Source organism: Amblyraja radiata, chromosome 20 (genome assembly GCF_010909765.2).
Source record: "Amblyraja radiata isolate CabotCenter1 chromosome 20, sAmbRad1.1.pri, whole genome shotgun sequence".
Classification (NCBI taxonomy): domain Eukaryota; kingdom Metazoa; phylum Chordata; class Chondrichthyes; order Rajiformes; family Rajidae; genus Amblyraja; species Amblyraja radiata.
In genome coordinates, this window is record NC_045975.1 from 9720875 (window position 1) to 9742632 (window position 21758).

The 21758-nt window shown below is 41.0% G+C and overlaps 1 protein-coding gene across 4 annotated transcripts in view; it reads right to left on the reverse strand.

Annotated features, from left to right (window-relative positions):
* Positions 1 to 914: 914 nt before the first annotated feature.
* elp4 (elongator acetyltransferase complex subunit 4) overlaps positions 915 to 21758 on the reverse strand; it is a 180217-nt gene continuing 159373 nt past the window's right edge. For all 4 annotated transcript variants that reach the window (XM_033038791.1, XM_033038789.1, XM_033038792.1 and 1 more), the window contains one exon: positions 915 to 1404. In XM_033038791.1, the coding sequence (XP_032894682.1) occupies positions 1289 to 1404 (116 nt within the window). In that variant the 3' untranslated portion in view covers positions 915 to 1288. The remainder of the gene's footprint in view (positions 1405 to 21758) is intronic.

The window sequence follows — 21758 nt, forward strand, 5'->3', positions numbered from 1 at the left end:
AGGAGGATTCTCTCAAAACTTCTACAGATGCACTATGAACATATTTTGGCAGGATGGATCTCAACTTGGTTTGGCAACTACTCTGATCTTGACCTCCTTAACCAGCAGAAAATGGTGAACACATCCCAGTGTATTACAGGCTCATCACTTCTGTTAATGCAGTCCAGTTTCACAGTGTGTTGCATGAGGAAGGCCATAAGTAATGTCAAGGATGCTTGCCATTCTGGCCATTCCCTTTTCTCTCTTCTACCTTTTCTCCGCAACTTCACTTTGGCATTTTATTATATGTTACTCAGATTGTACTACAATCATTGCTGCATTCTGCTGTTTAGCTTTGTCGTTGTATTTATTGTGTAGTTATGTTATTTATTGATTATGCTATGAACTTGGAGAACTGGAATTTTCATTGGTGTTCATACATCAACAATGATTCTGAATTCTCTGAAATCTCAGCTCTTTTCGAAACCTGTGTTCATACATCAACAATATTTATGGAGGCGAGTCTACTACCTGACCTCTACACTCAATAATTCCCTCCTTGAACATCTGGTTCTCTCCTACTTTCATAGGTCTTCTTAAAACCTATGTCTTTGACCAACATTTGGCTCATTAGTCCCAGCATTTCTGTCAGTGGCTTGCTGTTATGTTTTGCTTGATAATATTCCCACAACATATCTTGAGCCCTTATGTGAAGAGGAGAATTTGCTATAGTAAGAATTCAATTAGTTTTCTGTTGACAGAAAGTTTGCATTGTGCTGGGAAGCTCCAAATGGATTGAGTTTATTGCACATTCATTTCTTTATAATTTAGTTATTAACACATATTTATAAATAGTTCCTTAAGAACCTGAAATGAGGTAGCAGCTTGTCACATCTCTTAGAATCCGCCTTGCAAAGAATGAGCAGCAATGGGTGTATGCGCAAAGATAAAGATGTTGTTTATTCAAAATGTTTGCAAAATCCTGTACATATAGTAATTCAACAAATCCAACCTGGCTTCCTTTGCAATTTTCTGTCCTCTGACCACAAATAAATATTTTATGGCCTGATTTTGATTCACTTGTAAACAAGAGGGAGTTTTATTTGATAAAATCCTTCACATGGTCAACTCATTATCACTGCGATGTGTGCCAATTACAAGGGTTATGGAGAGAATGTGCTTACTAATGAACCAGACAATAACATTTATTGCTTTTATTTATATACACTAATGATTTATAATAACACTTTACATATGATGAGAATACAGAGTGAAATGGCTCAACGAAAGTCACTAGAAGTCCAGGTGCTTATTGCCGCTGGCTACACCACCACATCCTGAGCTCAGCAGTTTGGCTGATTCTGCCACATCTTGTTTGCTTGATCGGCTCACTGTGTCTGACAAGTCTGGAGGCAAATGCAGTCTCTGTTAAAAGGAGGGAAAGGAAGAAAAAGACTATTTAAAATCTGTTAAGGCTACCTCAGATAAATCATCACAATAATAATAAAAATCTGAATTGCAGAGAAAAATCAATGATTATTTCATTTCTTTCCAGAAAAGTTGACGTCAAAGAACAAAAGCAATAGCACTTTCTAGTAATAATTTGCAGTTACACACTGCATTTCACTTGCTTAAGAACCAATGTATCTTTGAAGTGCAGTCATCGTTTTAATGGGGGAAATATTCCAGTGAATCATTCTGCTTTAAGGTCCCACGACTACATGTGTGTCAGTTGAGTCACTGCTGGGAAATCACATTTCTCTTCTAGTAATGCTGCAGGATCTTTGACATTTGCTTGAGTGGGAAGAAAGGACTCTCTGCAGAGTGCTTACTGTAGTTTGCTGGTATTAGCTTAGATCATCTGTTCAAACCTCTGGAAGGGGATGTGGACCTTCCAGTTTGAGAGGTGAGTTTGTTGTCGACTGTCACAGCAGAACATTTCTGCAATGAAATCTTGTGGCTAAGCAGATCCTAAATTAATCATTCATGGTACCATAAACATTTTAAACCCCATGTGAAAAAATAAAGCACAAAATCTTAATGCTGCATAAAAGAGCATGCAGTAATTCAAATCGGTTTATATTTATAACATTCATTCATTCATTTGAATCACCCTATAATTCCCATCAAGGAGGACTGACAGATGACATACATCATTGTCAATGATCAAATAAGTGGCAGGCAGTGAATTGCAGTGGAGTGGAAGGATCTATAGCCCAAGTCATTCACCAGTCTTCCTTTTGAACATGGAATAACTTTGTGTCTTCATCTGTGGTATAAGGTGGACACAAACTCACCCAATGTACACACAAATGTATGCCTAACACTTAGTTGTGCTGCATCTGTTTCATCAGAACTAGGAAATGTTAGATAGAAATATTATAAAGTTTCAAAGAAGGGATGGAGGGGTCAAAGGGAATATCTGTGATAGCATGAGGACCAAAAGTCACTGAAAGATGTCACGTTGGCTGATCATAACACCTTTCCCAATATGGCTACCAATAAGTTTCCTTCTTTTTCTCCACCATAGTTCACAAGGTTTCCAACTCATTTTCATTTTCAGCACTTTTCTGCCCTTATCCCTTCTTTCTCGACCAGGAGCAAGATAGGGTTCCATTTGCCCTCATCATTTTCTCCAATCTTTTCCACATTCAATGTACATAGTTTCTGCTGCCTTCAGCATAATGACACTGTCACATCTTCTCCCACTACCACTCCACATTACTTTCCCCAACTCCACTTCTTTTAAGGTTCTGAAGGACCATACCAACTATGACTTCCTGTACTGCACTAGGTGCTTACAATGTTCTCTCCTCTGTACTGGACAAACTAAATGCAGATCAGATTACGGTTTTGTACAATGACTCCATGCAAGCTTCTATAGTGATCCTCAACTTAAGTTCATCTCACTCTCACCTGCTTGTCTGTTCCAAATAAACTTGAGGAACACCATCTCATCTTGTCACTCAACAGGCACCACCATCATTTGTGTCATGGAGACTCAATAAAAATATATTTTTTATTCTTTACTCTTTCCATCACCCTCTTCCCTCTCTGCTACTTTAAACATTTTCAGCCATGATTGAATGGTGGAGTAGAATGATGGGCCGAATGGCCTAATTCTGCTCCTATAACTTACAAACTCATTTGCTTTGTGAACTTCACTATTTCGAAAGAATGGTCATTGACCTGAAATTTTAACTCTGTTCCTCTCACCACAGATGCTGCCTGACCTGCTGAGTAATTGCATCATTTTCTGCTTTTATTTTCATGAAATTATCCCAGAGATTGACGTACCATTTTCTGAGAAGATGAATAATGAAACATAATTTTAAGCAATCAGTCGGTCGATGAGTAATTAGCTTGGATATTATTGAGCGGGGCCTCATTCCTTCCACATGGCCAATTGTGGGAATAACTTCTGGGGGAAGTAAGAAAATATGCCAAAGATATTGTGTATGATGATATATAAGACTATATAAGATTTGTCCATCCACCAAGGTTAATGCCTTGGTCAAATTCTAGTACCTTTTCCAAAATGTAAATAGAACGCACTGATCTATAACATTTCTAGTTTATTCCCTGTAAATACAATACAATACAATACCGTTTATTGTCATTTGAACCTCAAATGAAGTTCAAACGAAATTTGGTTTCTGCAGTCATACACCAAAAAGAAACAATTAACAAGAAACACAATTTACACAAACATCCATCACAGTGAATCTCCTCCTCACTGTGATGGAAGGCAAAGTCATTGTCTCTCCCCTGTTTTCCATTCTTCTCCCGATGTTAAAGCCCCGGCCGGGAAATGGCAAGTCTCCACAGCGCTAGGCCCCAACGACAACGGAGACCCGGCAGGGAAAAGGTCGGGTCCCCCGTACAGGGAAGAGATTTAAAAGTTCCCCCCCCACCGCCCCCCACATATACACAGCTAAAAACAATATATAAACTACAACCAAACTATACACTCAACAGAACTAAAATTAAAAAAAGACAGACGGATTGCAGAGGCCGCTGCCGCGAGGTGCCGCCAATTCCAAATGATTAACTAAACAATTGCTTTTACTTACAATCTTCAGATGCAGGGACCTTTGGACAGATATATGGGTAGGAAGGGTTTAAAGAGCTATGGGCCAAATGCAGCAAATGGGACTAGTCCAGTATGCCAACTTGGTCAGCATGCACAGGGTGGGCTGAAGGGCTCGTTTCCATGCAGTACAGCTTACAAATGGGCTATTCTAACAAAAAGGTTTCTTCCTGCCACTCAATGTATCCAACATTAAAACAAAATGTTTCTTACAATAACATTAGTGTTATCAAATGGTGGTAATGATATAGAATATTAACACAAAACAACAATTGTATTTATGCAACACTTTCCTTGCAGTAAATTGTCCTAAGATGCAACATATTCCATCTCAAAAAAAATGTGACTTGGCTGGAAGGTGATGCTAAGGCGGCTGGCCAAAAGCTTGATGAAAAGAGGTGGGTCTTAACAATGTTTTGATTGAAGAAACTAAAGAGGCTTTTATGATGATACCAAGACTGTACAGTGGAGAAAAATGGCAGCTGAGCCAAAATTCCCTTTTGTGATATTTATAGAACAATTCAAAGTGCTGCCATAACAACTTTGTTTGTGATAGACCTGCCATAACCAGTAGTTCATCAATAAATGCTTGGTTGGTTCAATCGGCTGCTTGCAAAACGGAGTTGTACATTTCTTTACATTTAGACAGTGAACGCAATATTAAAATTTATAAATTCTGATTTACCGGAAATGACAATATTGATATAAATTGAGAAGTTTCTAGATTTCAAAATTCAGCAATACTACATGTAGGCTATGCCTGCTTTATCATTTCACTAGTATTAAATATTTTTAGTGAGTACAACTCTGCATAGCTTAATTGCCTTTGCATCTAGATGGATGTGAAAAATATGGTCTAACTCGGCTTCACGTGGCATTAGGCTGATACCCACGAGTATAAACCCTATATGCATCGCTGTGAAGAAAATACACTTTAAAATAGACAAAGCAGTGTCCATTGCATCACTCGTCCACGTTTGCACGAAGCACGCCTTTGAATATAATTTCTGTCCAAAAAAAACAAGTTTACCAACACATCATACAATAATAAAAAATATTACAAGTCTTAAAAACTATTGGTTGACTCGATCAGGTTCGACCCCTCTGGCAGTGGTAGACAATCACGCCACATCACTCGCACCCTAAAGCCTGAACAGGCCTGTAATTAGTTGGTGAATCCAATGAATACGCTTGATTTTCTGAGCTTCCTCTAAGCATCACAAGTGGAGGAATGCTAGTCCCTGAACATTGATTTTTATCTTAAGCTCAATAAAAACATAGCCACGTCCTCATTGTTTGAATTCCAAGCATTTTCTGTTTACAAAAAAACAAAGACAGCTACTTGACAAGTGGATATCTTCAAGATCATTTGACTTCCAGCCTCAAGGCTTAAGCCAAAATATATTAGTTGACTTGCATGGTGTGGCAGGAGCTCACACATTAGAAACCTATCAATTTCATCACCATGTCTCAATATCAGCTTACAGTGGTGACATAATACCCATAACATAACTATTCCTAATATGTAGCAAACCAAGGTCCAGTATTGCAGTTGGCCTGCTTATTTGTTCTAATTAGAGTTCAGTTCAAATGACAGAGTTCACTGCAGGAGCCCGTGGCTCACATGTGCCTTTACATACACTTTCAGTCGCCGATGTTCAAATGAAACAAGACTCCCAATTTCCACCTGTATATGTGCAATGAAATACTTGAGATATGAGTCACTGACTCTTGGATCAGCTGCTGATAAGACCATAAGACATAAGAACACAGAATCTGACCATTCGGCCCATCGAGTCTGCCATCCGATCATGGCTGATCTATTTTTCCCTCTCAACCCCATTCTTCTGCCTTGTCCCTTGACCTTAACCTTTGACGCCCTTACTAATCAATCTCCACTTCTGATCCGTGGTACTCAACCTCAGCCACATTAGGAGAGTATCCATTGCGTTAAGCTTCCTGAAGAAAGGAGGAGAAAAAACAGACTGGAAACGTCTTGGCAGTTGCCCATGACCCCAAATAGCTTAAAAAATAAGTTACTATCAAAATCTGTATTCACAGACTATACAGTGCCCTCCATAATGTTTGGGACAAAGACCCATCATTTATTTATTTGCCTCTGTACTCCACAATTTGAGATTTGTAATAGAAAAAATCATATGTGGTTAAAGTGCACATTGTCAGATTTGAATACAGGCCATTATTATACATTTTGGTTTCACCATGTAGAAATTACAACAGTGTTTATACATAGTCCCTCCCATTTCCGGGCACCATAATGCTTGGGACACAGCAATGTCATGTCAATGAAAGTAGTCATGTTTAGTATTTTGTTGCATATCTATTGCATGCAATGACTGCTTTAGGTCTGCGATTCATGGACATCACCAGTTGCTTGGTGTCTTCTCTGGTGATGCTCTGCCAGGCCTTCCGTGGAGCACGTGACAGGGTACCATCCAAGTGCATGACCTTGCCACGTTTGTAGGTTAGAACAATGTTACACTTCTGTAGCTGTAGCAACATACGTTGGAGGCGTCCTGGATAAGCGTGCATCGGTTTGTTCAGAATGCTCATTAGGGGTTGATGGTCAGTCTCAATCATGACCCGGGTACTTTAGGGTGGGCTTTCAGATGTGACCTGCAAGTGTACGGTACATTCCTGCATTTTCTCCCTTTACCAGAGATACGATTGGTGGTACAACAGGAGATTGAAAGCATCCCTGGTGATGAAACTGGAGACCTTGGCAGGTATTCAACAATTAAGTCTTCTGCAAACAGTGGTCATTGACAAGTCCACACCTGTTTGCTGAAGAGTGTTTCTGATCTGTCGGAAAGGTGTTTGGGGATTTTTCTTTATTATTGAGAGAATTCTTCCGTCATCACCTGTGGAAGTCTTCCTTGGCCTGCCAGTACCTTTGCGATTAGGAAGCTCACCAATGCTCTCTTTCTTCTTAATGACGTTCCAAACAGTTGATTTTGGAAAGCCTAAGGTTTGACTGATGTCTCTAACAGTTTTATTCTTGTTTCTCAGTCTCATAATGGCTTATTTTACTTTCATTGGCACAACTTTGATCCTCATGTTGCAATAAAAGTTTCCAAAGGCGATGGAAAGACTGGAGGAAATACTAGGTGCTGAGAGCTCTCTTATACCTGCATTAAGGAGGCAATTAAACACACCTGATCAATTTCAAAGACCTTTGAAGCTATGAGTCCCAAACATTATGGTGCCCTGAAATGGGGGGACTATGTATAAACACAGCTGTAATTTCTACAAGATGAAACCAAAATGTATAAAAATACTCTTTAATAAAATCGGACAATGTGCATTTTAAACACTTGATTTTTTTTCTATTACAAATCTCAAATTGTGGAGTAAAGAGGCAAATAAATAAATGATGGGTCTTTGTCCCAAACATTATGGAGGGCACTGTATATCAAGTTCCCAAGGGTTGTGCAGGAAAAGAAAAACATGGTTGAACACATTTTGTTTAGCAGGTGATAGGGCATGTTGAGCTAGTGATTAGTAAACCACAGGGAAACCTTGGATTCATACATAGAACATATCTAACACAGAAATTAAGGCAATGACTGGAATATCACATCCAATTCTGCACACCATTCTTGGAAAAATACGTAGATGTGTAGACGGTGCAGAAAAGATTCACTGCATTGATCCCAGGGGTGGGAGATTTGAGATAAAAGGTGAGATTGGAAAATTAGGCATTATTTCCTTGATGCAAAGTAGATTTGATAGAGGTAATATAATCGTGATTGGTTTGGATGAGGTAAACAGAGGAAAGTGAATGCTTCAAGGGCCAGCGGCACAGATTTAAAGTTTTGCCCACAGGATGCTAGAGGGATGAGTGCAAAATAACATTTATGCAGAGAGTCATACCAAGCAAACAGGGATTTCAACAGGGTAGGTATTCGAGGAAAATTAATTTGAGACTAATGGGATTGCTCCACTCGTAGCTGACACACACTCGAGGGACTAAAAATATTTTTTCTGTGGTGTAACATTCCATAATTTATGCCACTCAATGGCCCTTTCAGCATCAGTTAGACTTTAAAATGCAACTACACTCCGTTCAATTGGTAAAGAATTCTAAGGTAGACACAAAATGCTGGAGTAACTCAGCAGCATCTATGGAGCGCAGGAATGGGTGACGTTTTAGGTCAAGACCCTTCTTGAGACTGATGACAGGGGGGGGGGGAAACAAAGATAAAATGTAGTCAGAGACAGTAAGACTGGTGGGAGAAATGGGAAGGGGGAGGGGATGGGGAGAGAGGGAAAGCAAGGACTATCTGAAGTTAGAGAAGTCAATGTTCATACCGCTGGACGATCGCCGAACCTGCGCTTGGTCTCGCCGATGTACAGAAGTTGACAACTGGAACAGCGGATATGGTAGATGAGGTTGGAGGAGGTGCAAGTGAACCTCTGCCTCACCTGAAAATACTGTTTGGGTCCTTGGTTGGAATCGAGGGGGGGAGGTAAAGGGCCAAGTGTTGCATCTCCCGCGGTTGCAAGGAAATGTACCTGGGAAGGGGGTGGTTTGGGTGGGAAGGGACGAGTTGACCAGGGAGTTTCGTAAGGATCGGTATCTACGGAAAGCAGAAAGGGGTGGAGATGGGGAGATGTGGCCAGTAGTGGATCCCATTGGAGGTGGCAAAAATGTTGGAGGATTATATGCTGTAGGCGACAGCTGATGGGGTGGAAGGTGAGGACAAGTGGGACTCTGTCTTTGTAACGAATGGGGGGAGGGGGAAGCAAGAGCGGAGCTGCGGGATATCAAGGAGACCCTAGTGAGAGCCTCATCTATAATGGAAGTGGGGAACCCCCGTTTCCTGAAGAATGAGGACACCTCTCATGCCCTAGTATGGAACACCTCATCCTGGGCAGATGCGGCATAGACGGAGGAATTGGGAGTAGGGGATAGAGTCTTTACAGGAAGCAGGGTGGGAAGAAGTGTAGTCAAGATAGCTATGTGAGTCAGTAGGTTTGTAGTAGATGTCGGTCAATAGTCTGTTTCTTGTGGTAAAGAATTCTCATAGTTATGGAGAAATGCTAATGTTTTAGAGACATCTTATTCACCTCTTCCTATGGTATTTTGTATTATTATTGTGAGGTTACTGGTTACAACCTGAAAGTCACTATTTTGAATGTTATATGTTTTTGCTTGCGAGTGATCCCAATTCACTGGCTTGTTTAATGAGCGTGAAGGAGGAGGCTTTAACAAAACCTTCCTTCCTATGACCAATTCTAAAGCATAAAATAGAGCACAATTGGTGACTTGCTAACTCCACTAAGCGTGGCGATTTACAAAATGTATAATTATGCGCAACACGTAGTAAGTACTTGAACAACTGGGAACAATTAACGCACTTGGAACAACAAACAAATATAACAGCTTTCTGTATAAGAGTGTCTTATTTAATAATATAGGGACAAGATTCATTTGCACTTGGAGCAGCAGGGATAAATCGAGGATAGTCCACATTACTTTGTTCCGGGGAGATTGTGTCCAACAAATTTGACTGATGTTTTTGCAGTAATTAAGTGAATTGATGAGGTTAGTGAGGTTGAATTGGGCTAAAAGGCCTCTGGCAAAGACCTGAATGGGGAAACTGGTCTGAACGGCAAAGGGTCCATTGAATCTAAGAACTGGATCCTTATTTTGTTTTTGGGAGGAGGCTTTGGGTGGAGGTTTGATGAGGGAAGTTTATTTTTGCTATTGGAAGCTTGGGAACAGTGGTATGTTGCATAGTTAGGTGCTGGAACACTTGCAGTTTGTAACATTAATATTTGGAAGCAAACACAGGAAGTATGATGTGTATGTGTATGTTTACAGCCAACATGAAATTTGACTGTAAGGAGAATAGTGTTCACCTATAGAATGATTCTGCCAAAGGGAAGATGGGAAAACAATGGCAGACGGCATTTCTTCCCGAAAATGTGAGATGATGCATTTTGGGAGGGCTAATAAGACTAATAACAGTGAATGTATGGATTCCTTGGAACTACGAAGGAACACAAGGATCTTGGTGTACTATATAGTTCAAGGAATCAAGAACTAGAGGGCACAGGTTTAAGGTGAGAGGGGAAAGATTTAATAGGAACCTGAGGGGCCATTTTTTTCACACAGAGGTTGTCGAGTATATGGAACAAGCTGTGAGAAGTTGAGGCAGGCACAATAACAATATTTAAAAGAGTTTTGGGCAGATATACGGATATGAACAGTTTAGAGAGATATGGACCAGGTGCGGGGAAATGGCCAAACATGGATGGGGCACCTTGGTCAGCATGGATGAGTCGGGCCGAAGGGCCTGTTCCCTAGCTTTATGACCCTATAATTTCTGAAGATAGCAGCACAAGTAAATCAGATGATTCAGAAAGTATATGAGATTCCTAGTTTCAGGTTTAGCAAAAGTTTAAGAAAAAAGGTAGGAGCTTCAGAGGGGATTTGAGAAACATTTTTTTTTACATCCAAAGGATGGTTGAGATCTGGAATATGGGGTGATGAAGACAGATTCTCCCACAGTACTTTAGTGTCTGGATGAGCAATTGAAATGGTAAGAATTACAGGATGAGTGCTGGGAAATAGGGTTAATAATAGATAACTATTTGACTGCCAGCATGGCCACAGTTGGCCAATTGGCCCTTTTCATTGCTCTGTGATAGATAGGATGTATGATCTGTGCCACCCATCTCGGCAGCTTAGGTACAGTACTGCCAGATGTATACTCCTGCTTATGGATCATTCTCTGAAAAATGACTCGGTTACGCAACAGAATAAGCAGATACCCAGATGACGAATTGTAAAACCTGCTGCTAGTTTGCATGGTTAAGTGCTGTTTTCCAGAAACTGCTTGAATTCTAGGCCCTGAGTAATAAGCAAAGGCTAACAGCATCTTGGCTTATTTGGAAAATCAGTCAAGCGTAATACCTGAACTTGTAACCCTTCAAATACGTCAAGTCCCTCTTGCTTCAGGTTACATGTTGAACATTTTTTCTGTAAGTACTCACTAAAGAAGAGCTGAAGTAGGATTCAAACTACAAGGGTATTAAGTGACAATTGATTTTAAATAGCTCCAAAATTCATTATTACCCTTTAGGACCATTCTTTCCAGTTGTATTCCGCATTATTTCTGGACCTGCATAATTCTGGATAGATACAACTGCAAAAAAATGTAACATCAGCAAGAATTTGTTTGGAATATACATGCTGCTTTGATTCAGTATTATCCATATAGACAAAGCTCAGTCTAAAGAAGGGTTTCAACCCGAAACGTCACCCATTCCTTCTCTCCAGAGATGTTGCCTGTCCCACTGAGTTACTCCAGCATTTTGTGTCTACCTTGTATATATTGGATTATCAGTATAAATTCAGCCAAGATATGTAATCTCATGAAGGAATATGCCAGTTTTTGCTCATTTAGTAGAATTCTTGGATATGAGCCAGAATGTTAAAGGTTTTACTCTAGAGACTTGAATTTAAAAAATCTAGACAGACGTTTCACTGCAGTGCCCAGGTTTGAAGTACTGTTGACAGTGTTGTCCTTAAACCAAGGTCTCGTCTGCTCTCTCAAAAAGGATAAACAGCAATAGAATCTGCCTTATTTGCTGACTAATAATTAGTGCCGAGTTAACATTACAAAAGCGGAAATATGTGTGGGAGCTAGCTGCATTTGGACGTGTTGCTGCACTACCTAGTTCTATTTTCTCCCTTCCCAGATACTTCCCCCACTGGATTTCCTTTCCCCCTCCCCCACTGGTCCCCACTCCTCTCTGTTTACTGTTCCCATCAGTCACCACCCTCTGAAGAAGGGTCACAATCACGATCCGAAACGTCACCCATTCCTTCCCTAGTTCAGTCTGAAGAAGGGTTTCGGCCCTAAATGTCGCCTATTTCCTTCGCTCCATAGATGCTGCTGCACCCGCTGAGTTTCTCCAGCATTTTTGTGTACCTTCCCTAGAGATGCTGCCGGTCCCGCTGAGTTGCTCCATCTTTTTGTGTCTATCTCTGGTTTAAACCCGCATCTGCAGTTCCTTAAATTCAATTTTCTCCTTCCTTTTGTTTCCGATTCCAGAATTAGCAGGTTTTTGTTCTCAGCTTATCACCTCACAGCTTCTGTTGCCATCTCTACCCTTCACTCCCCCATCTGACCATTATCTACCAAGCAAGGCTCTCACCTGTATCCTGGCTACTGGCCTTTGCCTCACCCATTCCCCACCTCTTTATATTCGCTAATTATCCTCTACTCTTTCAGTTTAGAAAAAGGATTCGACTGGCATATCCCTCCACAAATGCTGCCCGACCCTCTGATTTCTTCTGGATGTTCTCCTTTATTTTTTGCAACAGATTCCCAGCATCTGCAGTTCCATGTACCTCCAACTTTGACAACCCATTCTGTTAATTTATTACAGGCAATCTGAGATCAGAGTTTCGTAACAAAATAATTGGTTGAATATTGAAATTCTTCTTGTTGGAAATAAGGAGCTATTGCATTCATCGTGACGAGGCAAGATACAAGAAAACAATGCTGAACTCACAAGAAAGTCTCCGACTGTCTACTCTACCTAAGCCCCTCATAATTTTATATACCTCTATCAGGTCTCCCCCCCAGCTTTCGATGCTCCAGAGAAAAGTTGCATTGGCGTTGTTATTACGAATAAGGTATTAAAACATCCTTGCATTACATTGAGTTAAATCAAATCACATAGGTTCATTAATTATCTAAATGCTCTCAAATGTTTTCTTCTTTCAAATGTCTACTTCATATATCCATTTAGATAACAAAGTCTGATGAATTTAGAATATTAATATTTTAGTTTATCTGTTGCAATTAAACCATCATGTTAGAATCATACATCTGAGTCTTGCACAATGTTCTCTTGTGACCAGATATTTTCAAATGATCAACTTTTCCATGAAATGCTTAAGGCAAAGATGATTATTTGGGTTATTAACCAAGCAGATTATGGGAGAATCAAAATCATCCACTGTTCTAGAATCTTTCCATGCACCAAAAGACGAACCATTTTATAATTGTGATTTACGTCTTGGCAATGAATTTATTTGAAAGTAAAATGATTTTTTTTTTGCTGCATTATGTCACCCCTGACGTCCTACATTCCAGAAAGTATAAACCCAGCCTCTGCAATTTCTCCTTATAACTATAGCCCTTCATTCCAGATAACACCCAGATTAATCTCTTCTGCATTTTCTTTATTGCTACTACATCCTTCCGATAGTGTGGCAACCAGAACTGTACACGATACTCTATGCGCAATCTAACCAATGTTTAGCACAGCTGTAACATGGCATCCGAACATTTATATCTCATGCCTCAGCCTAAAAGGAAAACATTCCAAATGTCCCATTTATTTATTTAGCGAATGCAAAGTCCTTTAGCCAAGCAGTTGCCTCTTGATCTGCTGTATGAAGGGTGACAAGTCCTCCTTTGAGTCTTTGTTGAGGGCATGCTTCAATGATGTGTTGCATTGTTTGCTGCTCTCCACAAGCACACCGTGGGGTTGGGCTGCTGCCCCATTTGTGAAGGCTGGCCAAGCAGGGGCCATGTCCAGTCCTGAATCTATTCAGCGTCGTCCACTGCTTCCTTGGGAGATTGGTGCCAGGGTGGGGTCTGACACCAGATGTTTATTTGGGACGTCCTTGGACTCCCATTCCTTTTTCCAAGCTGATTGGATGGTGAAATCAGCTGGTGATGGGTTCTTCCAAATTGGTCGTCTAGATGGAAGTCGAGCAGTGGGTGGGTTGAAGATGTCCATGTGAATTGGCAGGTGAGGGGAGTTTTTGGTCTTTTGGAGCATCCTTTGAGTGAGGACTACTCGCCGGATGTGTGGAGGGGCTATGTTGGATAGGACAGGGAGCCAGGGGAATGGTGTTGAGCGGATTGTTCCTGTGATGATCCTCATTGTTGAGCTCAATTGGGTGTCCACATGGTGTGTGTGGGATGACCTGGACCAAACAGGGGCACAATATTCGGCTGAAGAAAATGCAAGGGCTAGTGCTGAAATGCGCAGTGTGGGGGCTGCTGCCCCCCACTTTGAGCCAGCAAGCTTACTGAGGAGATTGTTTCTGGACTTCACCTTAGCTGCTGTTCTTTTGAGATGTTCCTTGAAGGATAGGGTCCTGTCAAGGGTCACTCCGAGGTAGGTTGGAGTGGGGGCATACTTCAGTTTGGTCCTGCTCAGATAGATGTTTGGTTCTCTTGTGGCTTCTGCATTATGGAGGTGGAACACACTGGAGACCGTTTTTGCTGGGCTTGGTTTTAGGCGCCAGGTTTTGCAGTACTCGTCCAGTTTAGCAAGATCTTCATTGAGCACCTGTTCCAATGTACCAAAATCTGGTGCTTGGAAGGCCAAACAGATGTCATCTGCATAGATGAATTTGCAGGATTTGGTGGTGGGTAGGTCATTTGTGTAAAGGTTGAACAAGGTTGGGGCTAAAACTGACCCTTGCGGGAGCCCATTCTTCTGCGTTCTCCATGCACTCTTGTTCTGTCCAAGGTGAACTCTGAACCTGCGGTTGGAGAGCAGAGATTTGATGGTTTCTGATGCCCAGGCAGGGAGTGCTTTGGTGAGTTTTAGGAGGAGGCCTTTGTGCCACACAATGTCATAGGCTGCGGTGAGATCAAGGAACACTGCCCCGGTCTTCAGGTTGTTCTCGAAGCCGTTTTCAACGCAGGTGGTTAGGGCCAGAACTTGTTCTCCTGTGCTGCGGTCCTTGCGGAAACCTGCCTGATCCACACTGAGAATCTCTTCTACTCCTGGAGATATACGTTGTAGTATAAGGCGTTCTAAGATTTTGAGTGGGACGCAGAGTAGAGAGATTGGGCGGTAGCTTGCTGGTAGTTTTTCGTCTTCGCCAGGTTTTGGTATAGCAATGACTTTTGCTGTCCGCGATATCTTTGGGATGGAGTTAGTCTGTATGGCCCTAGTGTAGAGTTGGGTCAGCCAGGTTAGAGCTCGGGGGCCCAGGTGTTTCATGAACTCTGGAGAGATGTTATCATAACCTGCTGCCTTTCCACATTTCAGGCCCTGCAGGACCTTCTCCGGTTCAGCCACCTCGAAGGGCTCAGGGTTTCTTTCCTTTCCAGGTGTTCGTCGAAGTGTCCTTAGCTCTGTTGCGACAGCTCTTCTGGTGGACTTGTCTTGGGATGCTTTTGCAATATTCAGTAGGTGGGATGCAACCTGGTTGGGTGTGACAGAAGGTCGGCTTTGGGTAGGGGGTTTCTGTGCAGCTCCTAGGCGGCGGATGAGGCTCCAACATTTTCTGCTAGAGTGGGTGAAGTTTAGCTCTGTTACTGTCTCCTCCCATTTCCTTTTCCGAGCTGAAGATAGTGATTCAATGAGATGTTCTGCTATCTCAGGGTCCCCTGATGTTTTGTAGGTTTGTAGGAGGGCAGCGCTTTCTCCATCCAGGCATGGGACGTAGAGGGGACGGTAGCCTCTTGGAATTGTTTTGTGGGCGGCTTTATAGATGGTGCTGCAGAAACGGTTGTATGCTTCATCTACAGTGATGGTGTGGAGTGGGATGGTAACAACACTCTGGTCTAGAGTTTCACTGTATTTCTTCCAGTTGGCTTTGTGGAAATTCCAGCGCATCATTCTTGGACTGTTTATGACTGGGAGGTGTAGGCCGATGTGTATGAGTGAGGGGCGGTGTTGACTGTGGGGGAAATCTTCCAGGATGAGGGTCTGTACAGGGTAGTGGGTTCCATTCAAAGAGCTGACCCAGCACAGGTCAGGAGAGTAGTCCTTGTTCCACCTGGCAGAGTGGAATGTTCCTCTTTGTTTTGGGTCGTGTATGAGAGCAGGGTCATTTCTGGATGCCCAGTCTGAATGTCCCATTCACTATCCTAAACACATGTGGTGCCACTTTCAGGGAGCTATGGACTTTGAGGTAATCAGAGGCTAAATATAAAACCACCAAAGTCACAACATACTGTCTGATCTTAAATTTGTCAGTGATAAGCTAAATAGTTGTCTCTCCCATATTGCATTATGTTTTTAAGGCATCAGAACCACCATGTAGGCCACCGTTCCATTTCAGAAATATCAGTCATTGGCAAAAGACTGAAAACTATTATTCTAGAAGCATTCTACCCCTTAAGTATGAAGATGCTATGGTTCAAAGGGTGGCACATTATTTTTAATACAAGCAGTGAACAAGGACTGCTTGTTTTGGGATGGCACAGCAGTGGAGTTGCAGCCTTACAGCGCCAGATACCTGGATTCGACCCCGACTACAGGTGCTGCCTGTATGAAGTTTGCATGTTCTCCCTGTGACCTCATGTGTTTTCTCCAGGTGCCCCAGTTTCCACCCACATTCCAAAAGACGTACAGGTTCTTAGGCTAATTGGCTTCTGTAAAAATTATAATTTGTCCCTAGTGTAGGATAGTGCTAGTGTACGGGGTGATCGCTGGTCCATGTGGTCTCGGTGGACTGAAGGGCCTTTTTCCGCACGGCATTTCTAAAGTCTGTTGTCTAAAAGGAGAAGTAAGATGTTCTCGAAGCACAACTGCTACCCGCTGCAGTTATTTCCCCATTGTTTCCATATAGTTCCATTAGTTACAAAGAAGCACAGCCAGTTTATCATTTCTATCAACAATAGGAACTCTAATGTAGCAGTGTAGGGAACATGTGATGGACATTTATGATTCTTGAGCCCGGAGAACTATTTTAAAACAGGAAAAGAATAATAACATAAATAAAAATCTATGTTCTTTACCTGCATCTGAACAATTTCATATTGCTTTGTCGAAGTCCTGTCACAATTTAGAAACCCTCATGGAGAAACTTGATGAATTATACTTAATACCTATTGCATTGATCAAACATTTAATACGCTATCAAGAATCCTCTGCTATCTTTAAATTTACCAAAAAATTAAAGTTAATACACTACACAATAATGAATGAAAAAAGAAATCACACTAGTTCCTGGTAGTCATTCATTTTCATTTTGGAGGTCAGCAGCCCAAAGGTACTAAGACAAATTCTGCTGAGCAGGTCAAAGGACACAGGACTATGTTTGAGTTACAGAGATACACGAATAAAAAAAATAAGTAAAAAAAATCCCAAACAGCCCTTTAGCAGTCTGTCTAATTTAAATGTTTTCAGCAGAGCTGAATTTTACCCAGAGGTAGCATGAAGACAGTAAGGCAGTGTAAAACACTGCAGCAAATGCGTATAAATGGTGCTTTCAGTTTTAATAGGTTGGACTGAAATGCTGAAGCCCCACATTTTTTGACAGGATGTCTACAGTAAGATTCCCAAGCTTCTTGCCGGCAAACTGAACTTTAGCAAGGCAGATAAGTGTGAGGAGATAGGATTTTTAAAATCATGTTTAAACAGCACTGTTGCAGTAACGTTGAATGCACATATTTTGCAAATCAAAATACATTTAGCAAATAAATGATAAAAGCGCCACAAGTACCTTAGGTTTAAAACGCCAAAGTCCGCAATATTTTATTTTTCTATTTAAATGCAGCACATATTTTAAACGAAAGGAAAAATAAAGGGCCTGTCCCACTTTCACGACCTAATTCACGACCTCTGCCGAGTTTGCCCCTGACTCATACTCGCAGCATGGTCATCACGAGGTCGTAGGAGGTCGTAGGTAGGTCATAGCAGGCCGTGATGCTAGTCGTAGGTACTCGTGGCATCAAGTAGGTCGGGGTGTTTTTCTAGCATGATGATAAATGTCCACGAGTAAAAAAGGTCGTGAATTAGGTTGCGAAAGTGGGACAGGCCCTTTAGACATGAATTTGCTTCTTACATTATTAAACAGTTGAAATTGTGAACCAGCTGCATCAAGAACTGAAGTCTCTAGTAACATGTAACTGCATCAAGCTAACAAACAACTTTAAACGCCTCATCTGTCATTCAAAATGTGAGGCAAAACATAGATAATGACTGGAGATGGTAAGGAAATCCAGGCAACATTGATACACTTTAATGGCCCGGAAATAATTGGAAATGCAATGATAAACTCACAGCGCCTACAATTATTATTGGGTTAAAAAGTCAGCAAACTATGACCAGAAGACATTTGGCACTGCCAGATGACTTGTAATATTACATATAATCATAGGAGGATAAGGGACCTTTTTAAAAAATTGGTCTGGAACTCAGTGCTTGAAAGAGGGGCGGACGCAGAAGCCTTCAACATATTGCGAAAGATGCATGGATAAGCATTTGAAGAGCCAAACCCACATGGTATGGAGGAACAGCTTGGATGAAGAATAGTTTAGTTCCATTTTTGCTGGTAAAATCCGAACGGTCTTCTTCTGTTTGAACAATTCTATACATTTTTTTTCTGCTGCTTGTTTACTCAGATCTGCATGTCCATGCCAACCCCGATGTTTTGTTGCCCTCCATTCCTTTCCTATCCAAGGATCCAAACACTTCTCAAACATTGTAATTGTATCCGCTTTCACTTCCTACTCTGGCAGCTCGTTCCAGATATTTACCATCTTCTGTGTGAGAAAAATTCCCTTTAGACCTTCTTTAATTTCTTTCCTCTCTCATCTTAATCCTGTGCCCTCTGGTTCTAGATTACCCTGCCTTGGGAAAATAGTCTACCATCTATTCTATCAGTGTCTCTCATAATTTTATAAACCTCTATCATGTCACCCCTTTAGCCTCCTACATCCTGATTGGAATAAACCCAGCCTTCCAATCTCTTCTTATAACAACAGCCCTTCACTTGAGGCAACATCCTGATGAACTAGTTCAGCACTCTCTCTATAGCTATTACTTTCCTAGAGTGAACCAGAAATGTACAAAATAATCTAAGAGCTATCTAATCAATGTTTTATACAGCAATTGCATGATGTCTGAACAGTAATATCGCATGCCTTTTCACTACCCTATCTATTAGCGTTGCTTCCTTCAGGGACCTCTGGACTTGCACTCCAAGATCCCTCTCTAAGTTAATGTTCCCTTGGTCACTGCCATTTACTCTATATGTCCTACCAGAGGTTAATTTCCAAGAGCAGATTACTTCAAACATATCTGGATTAATTCTATCTGCCACTGCTCCGTTCCACTTTCCAGCTGATCTATGTCCCCGATGTAGCCTTAAACCACCTTCTTCATTATCAACGTAGCCACCAATTTTTATGCCGTCTGGACGATTAATGGAGTTAATGCTCCCTTTGATTTAATTACTTAAGGAGATATATCATTCGATTCAATGTTCATAATGACCCATTGAATCTTGTCTCTCCACTTTCCATTCCACATGCAGGAATTTGAGTCATATACTGCAGTCTAAAAAGTGGAAACGTAAGGGCAAGTTATGGCAACCTCTCTCTAATAAATTATTTTGAAACACCAATATGTCTTGGAGTTACAATTGCAAATTAAATTTGGAATGTTTGGCTGTACTCAGTAACCCAAAATATTGTAAGATTAATAAAATTAACATCCACCGTCAATTTTATCTTACTAAGAAACCACAATTCAACCTATCTAGTATAATATAATAATTATATTATTATATTAATATAATTATTATATTACACATTCAATGGAAATACTGCACCTTTATGAGGATAACCTTGGTCATAAAAAAACTTTTCAACTCTCACAGCAAAATGAGCAGCCAATATGAGGGTATTTACTTGAACATGTACTAATCATCGCACACCTAACTCCATGTTAATCTTGGAGAAACATTTTTTGTTCAAAAAGAACAGACAGCAACAATAAATTAAAAAACTGTTGGTTCATCTGCAAGTTCAAATATAGGTTAAGTTGATCAAAAAAGCCATTTGTCTTGCACGAGGCCCCCTTTAAAATGGGTTTTGTCAGTTTTGACATGGTTCATAAAGGAGGCAATTTGTACACCATACAATTGTCAGAAATAGAGATGGTGAACTAGTGTATCCATGCATGATTTTTTTAAATTTAGACTGGGTACCAAAAGAGATGCAGAATGAAAATAATCTCATCAGTACATAACCTACATTTCCTCTGATATTGACCAATGCAGCTTCTCACATTAATCGTATCACGGGAAAATTAAAATTTACATGCCATAACTGATCTAGCACTACATTATAAATATCCATTATCTATTATCTACTATAATCCCTTTAATAATTGCACCAATCTCATAATCCTTACATGGGTGTTAACGCACCTAGGACATATTGAATTTGTTTGGTTCCTTATTCTGCAGTGGTGTAATCACCACACAGTGGTGTTTCAGGATATCCTTTTTGCTGTAGAAATGCTCTCCTCGTACTTGTATCATGCTGAGGCCATCAACTTGAACACACTTTCTTGCTTGTGTGTGCTGTTTCCAAGAAATGATTGTCAAACTGTCACACAGATAGAGTGGAGGTAAAGAGCCACACTCCTCTTAATCAGAAGGGTACAGTTGGTTATTGAAACAAATGGCCACGTAAATACAATATTACATCCAATGTTGTTATATTGATTCTTGATATCGTGCAGCAACAATCAAATTGGCTAAAGGCTATCTCGTGCAATGGCTGGATTTTAGAGGAAGAAATGATTGATCATCTATTCTGGGATTCTTGCTGAAAATAGCTGCAAATACTTCAGCCTCACCTTTGGCATTCTCATGTTGGGCTTCATCACTTTTGAATTTGGTTATAGTCTTGAACCTTCCTCCATGTTAGTGGTTTACTTGCCCAATATACTGATGACTGGATGCGGCAGAACCACTTTATAGGATTTTATCTGTGCAAGTCCTTGGGTTCACACAGGCACAGAGAACTTTATGATAACATTTAGTTGGTGTTGAATAATAAACAAAGGTATCCTGTAAAGTTGAGGGGGAAATTGCAACCAGCCATCTACATTAGAGATATGAATAGAACTGGCCAACGCTTTATTGGTTATTTAAAGTCAGTTGCATGAGTGCCTTCATTTGGTTGGAGAGAACCTTTGAGTATTTAATAAAAATGGTACCAAATGGATGGATTGTACCAATAATTGGTGCAAATGGATGGCACAATGATGCAGCAGGTAGTGCCGCTGTCTCAAATACTGCTACACAGGTTCTATCCTGACTTCTGGTGCTGCCTGTGTGGAGTTTGCACATTCAGTCTGTAACTGCAAGGGTTTTCATTAGGGGTTCTGGTTTGCACTCACACTCTACATATGTGTCAGCTGGTCAGATAATTGACCATTGCAAATGGACCCCAATGGAAGTGCATGAGCAGAAAAAGGGTGGGCTGATGTCCATGTGAGAGAGAGTAGGTTGCAGGTTTGCCCTGGAGCAGCTGCACAATTGATGGGCTGAGTGGCCTCCTTTCATTTCGTAGGGAAATACAAAATGACCATGACCGTACTTCACTGATTTCTGAAAGGTATTCAGTTCTATGCAGCATTCTCCCATGTTACCAACAATATTATGGAGTCATAGAAAATTCATGAACAGGTCATAGCTATTTGGCCCATCATGTCTGTACCTGTCACAAAAGAGAAATTGCGCCACCATTCAGAAAATGGTCTATCAAGCTTTAGACACCAACCAGGTCTCGAGGCTGATAGATTATGGTCTTATCAAAAAAACAATCCCAGTAATTTTAAATGGGACGTTGGTTCTTGTCATTACCACTCTTTCAGATAGCAAGTACTAGACTTCCGCTGCATCAACTGTGTGGCTGCTCCCAGGGCAATCCTG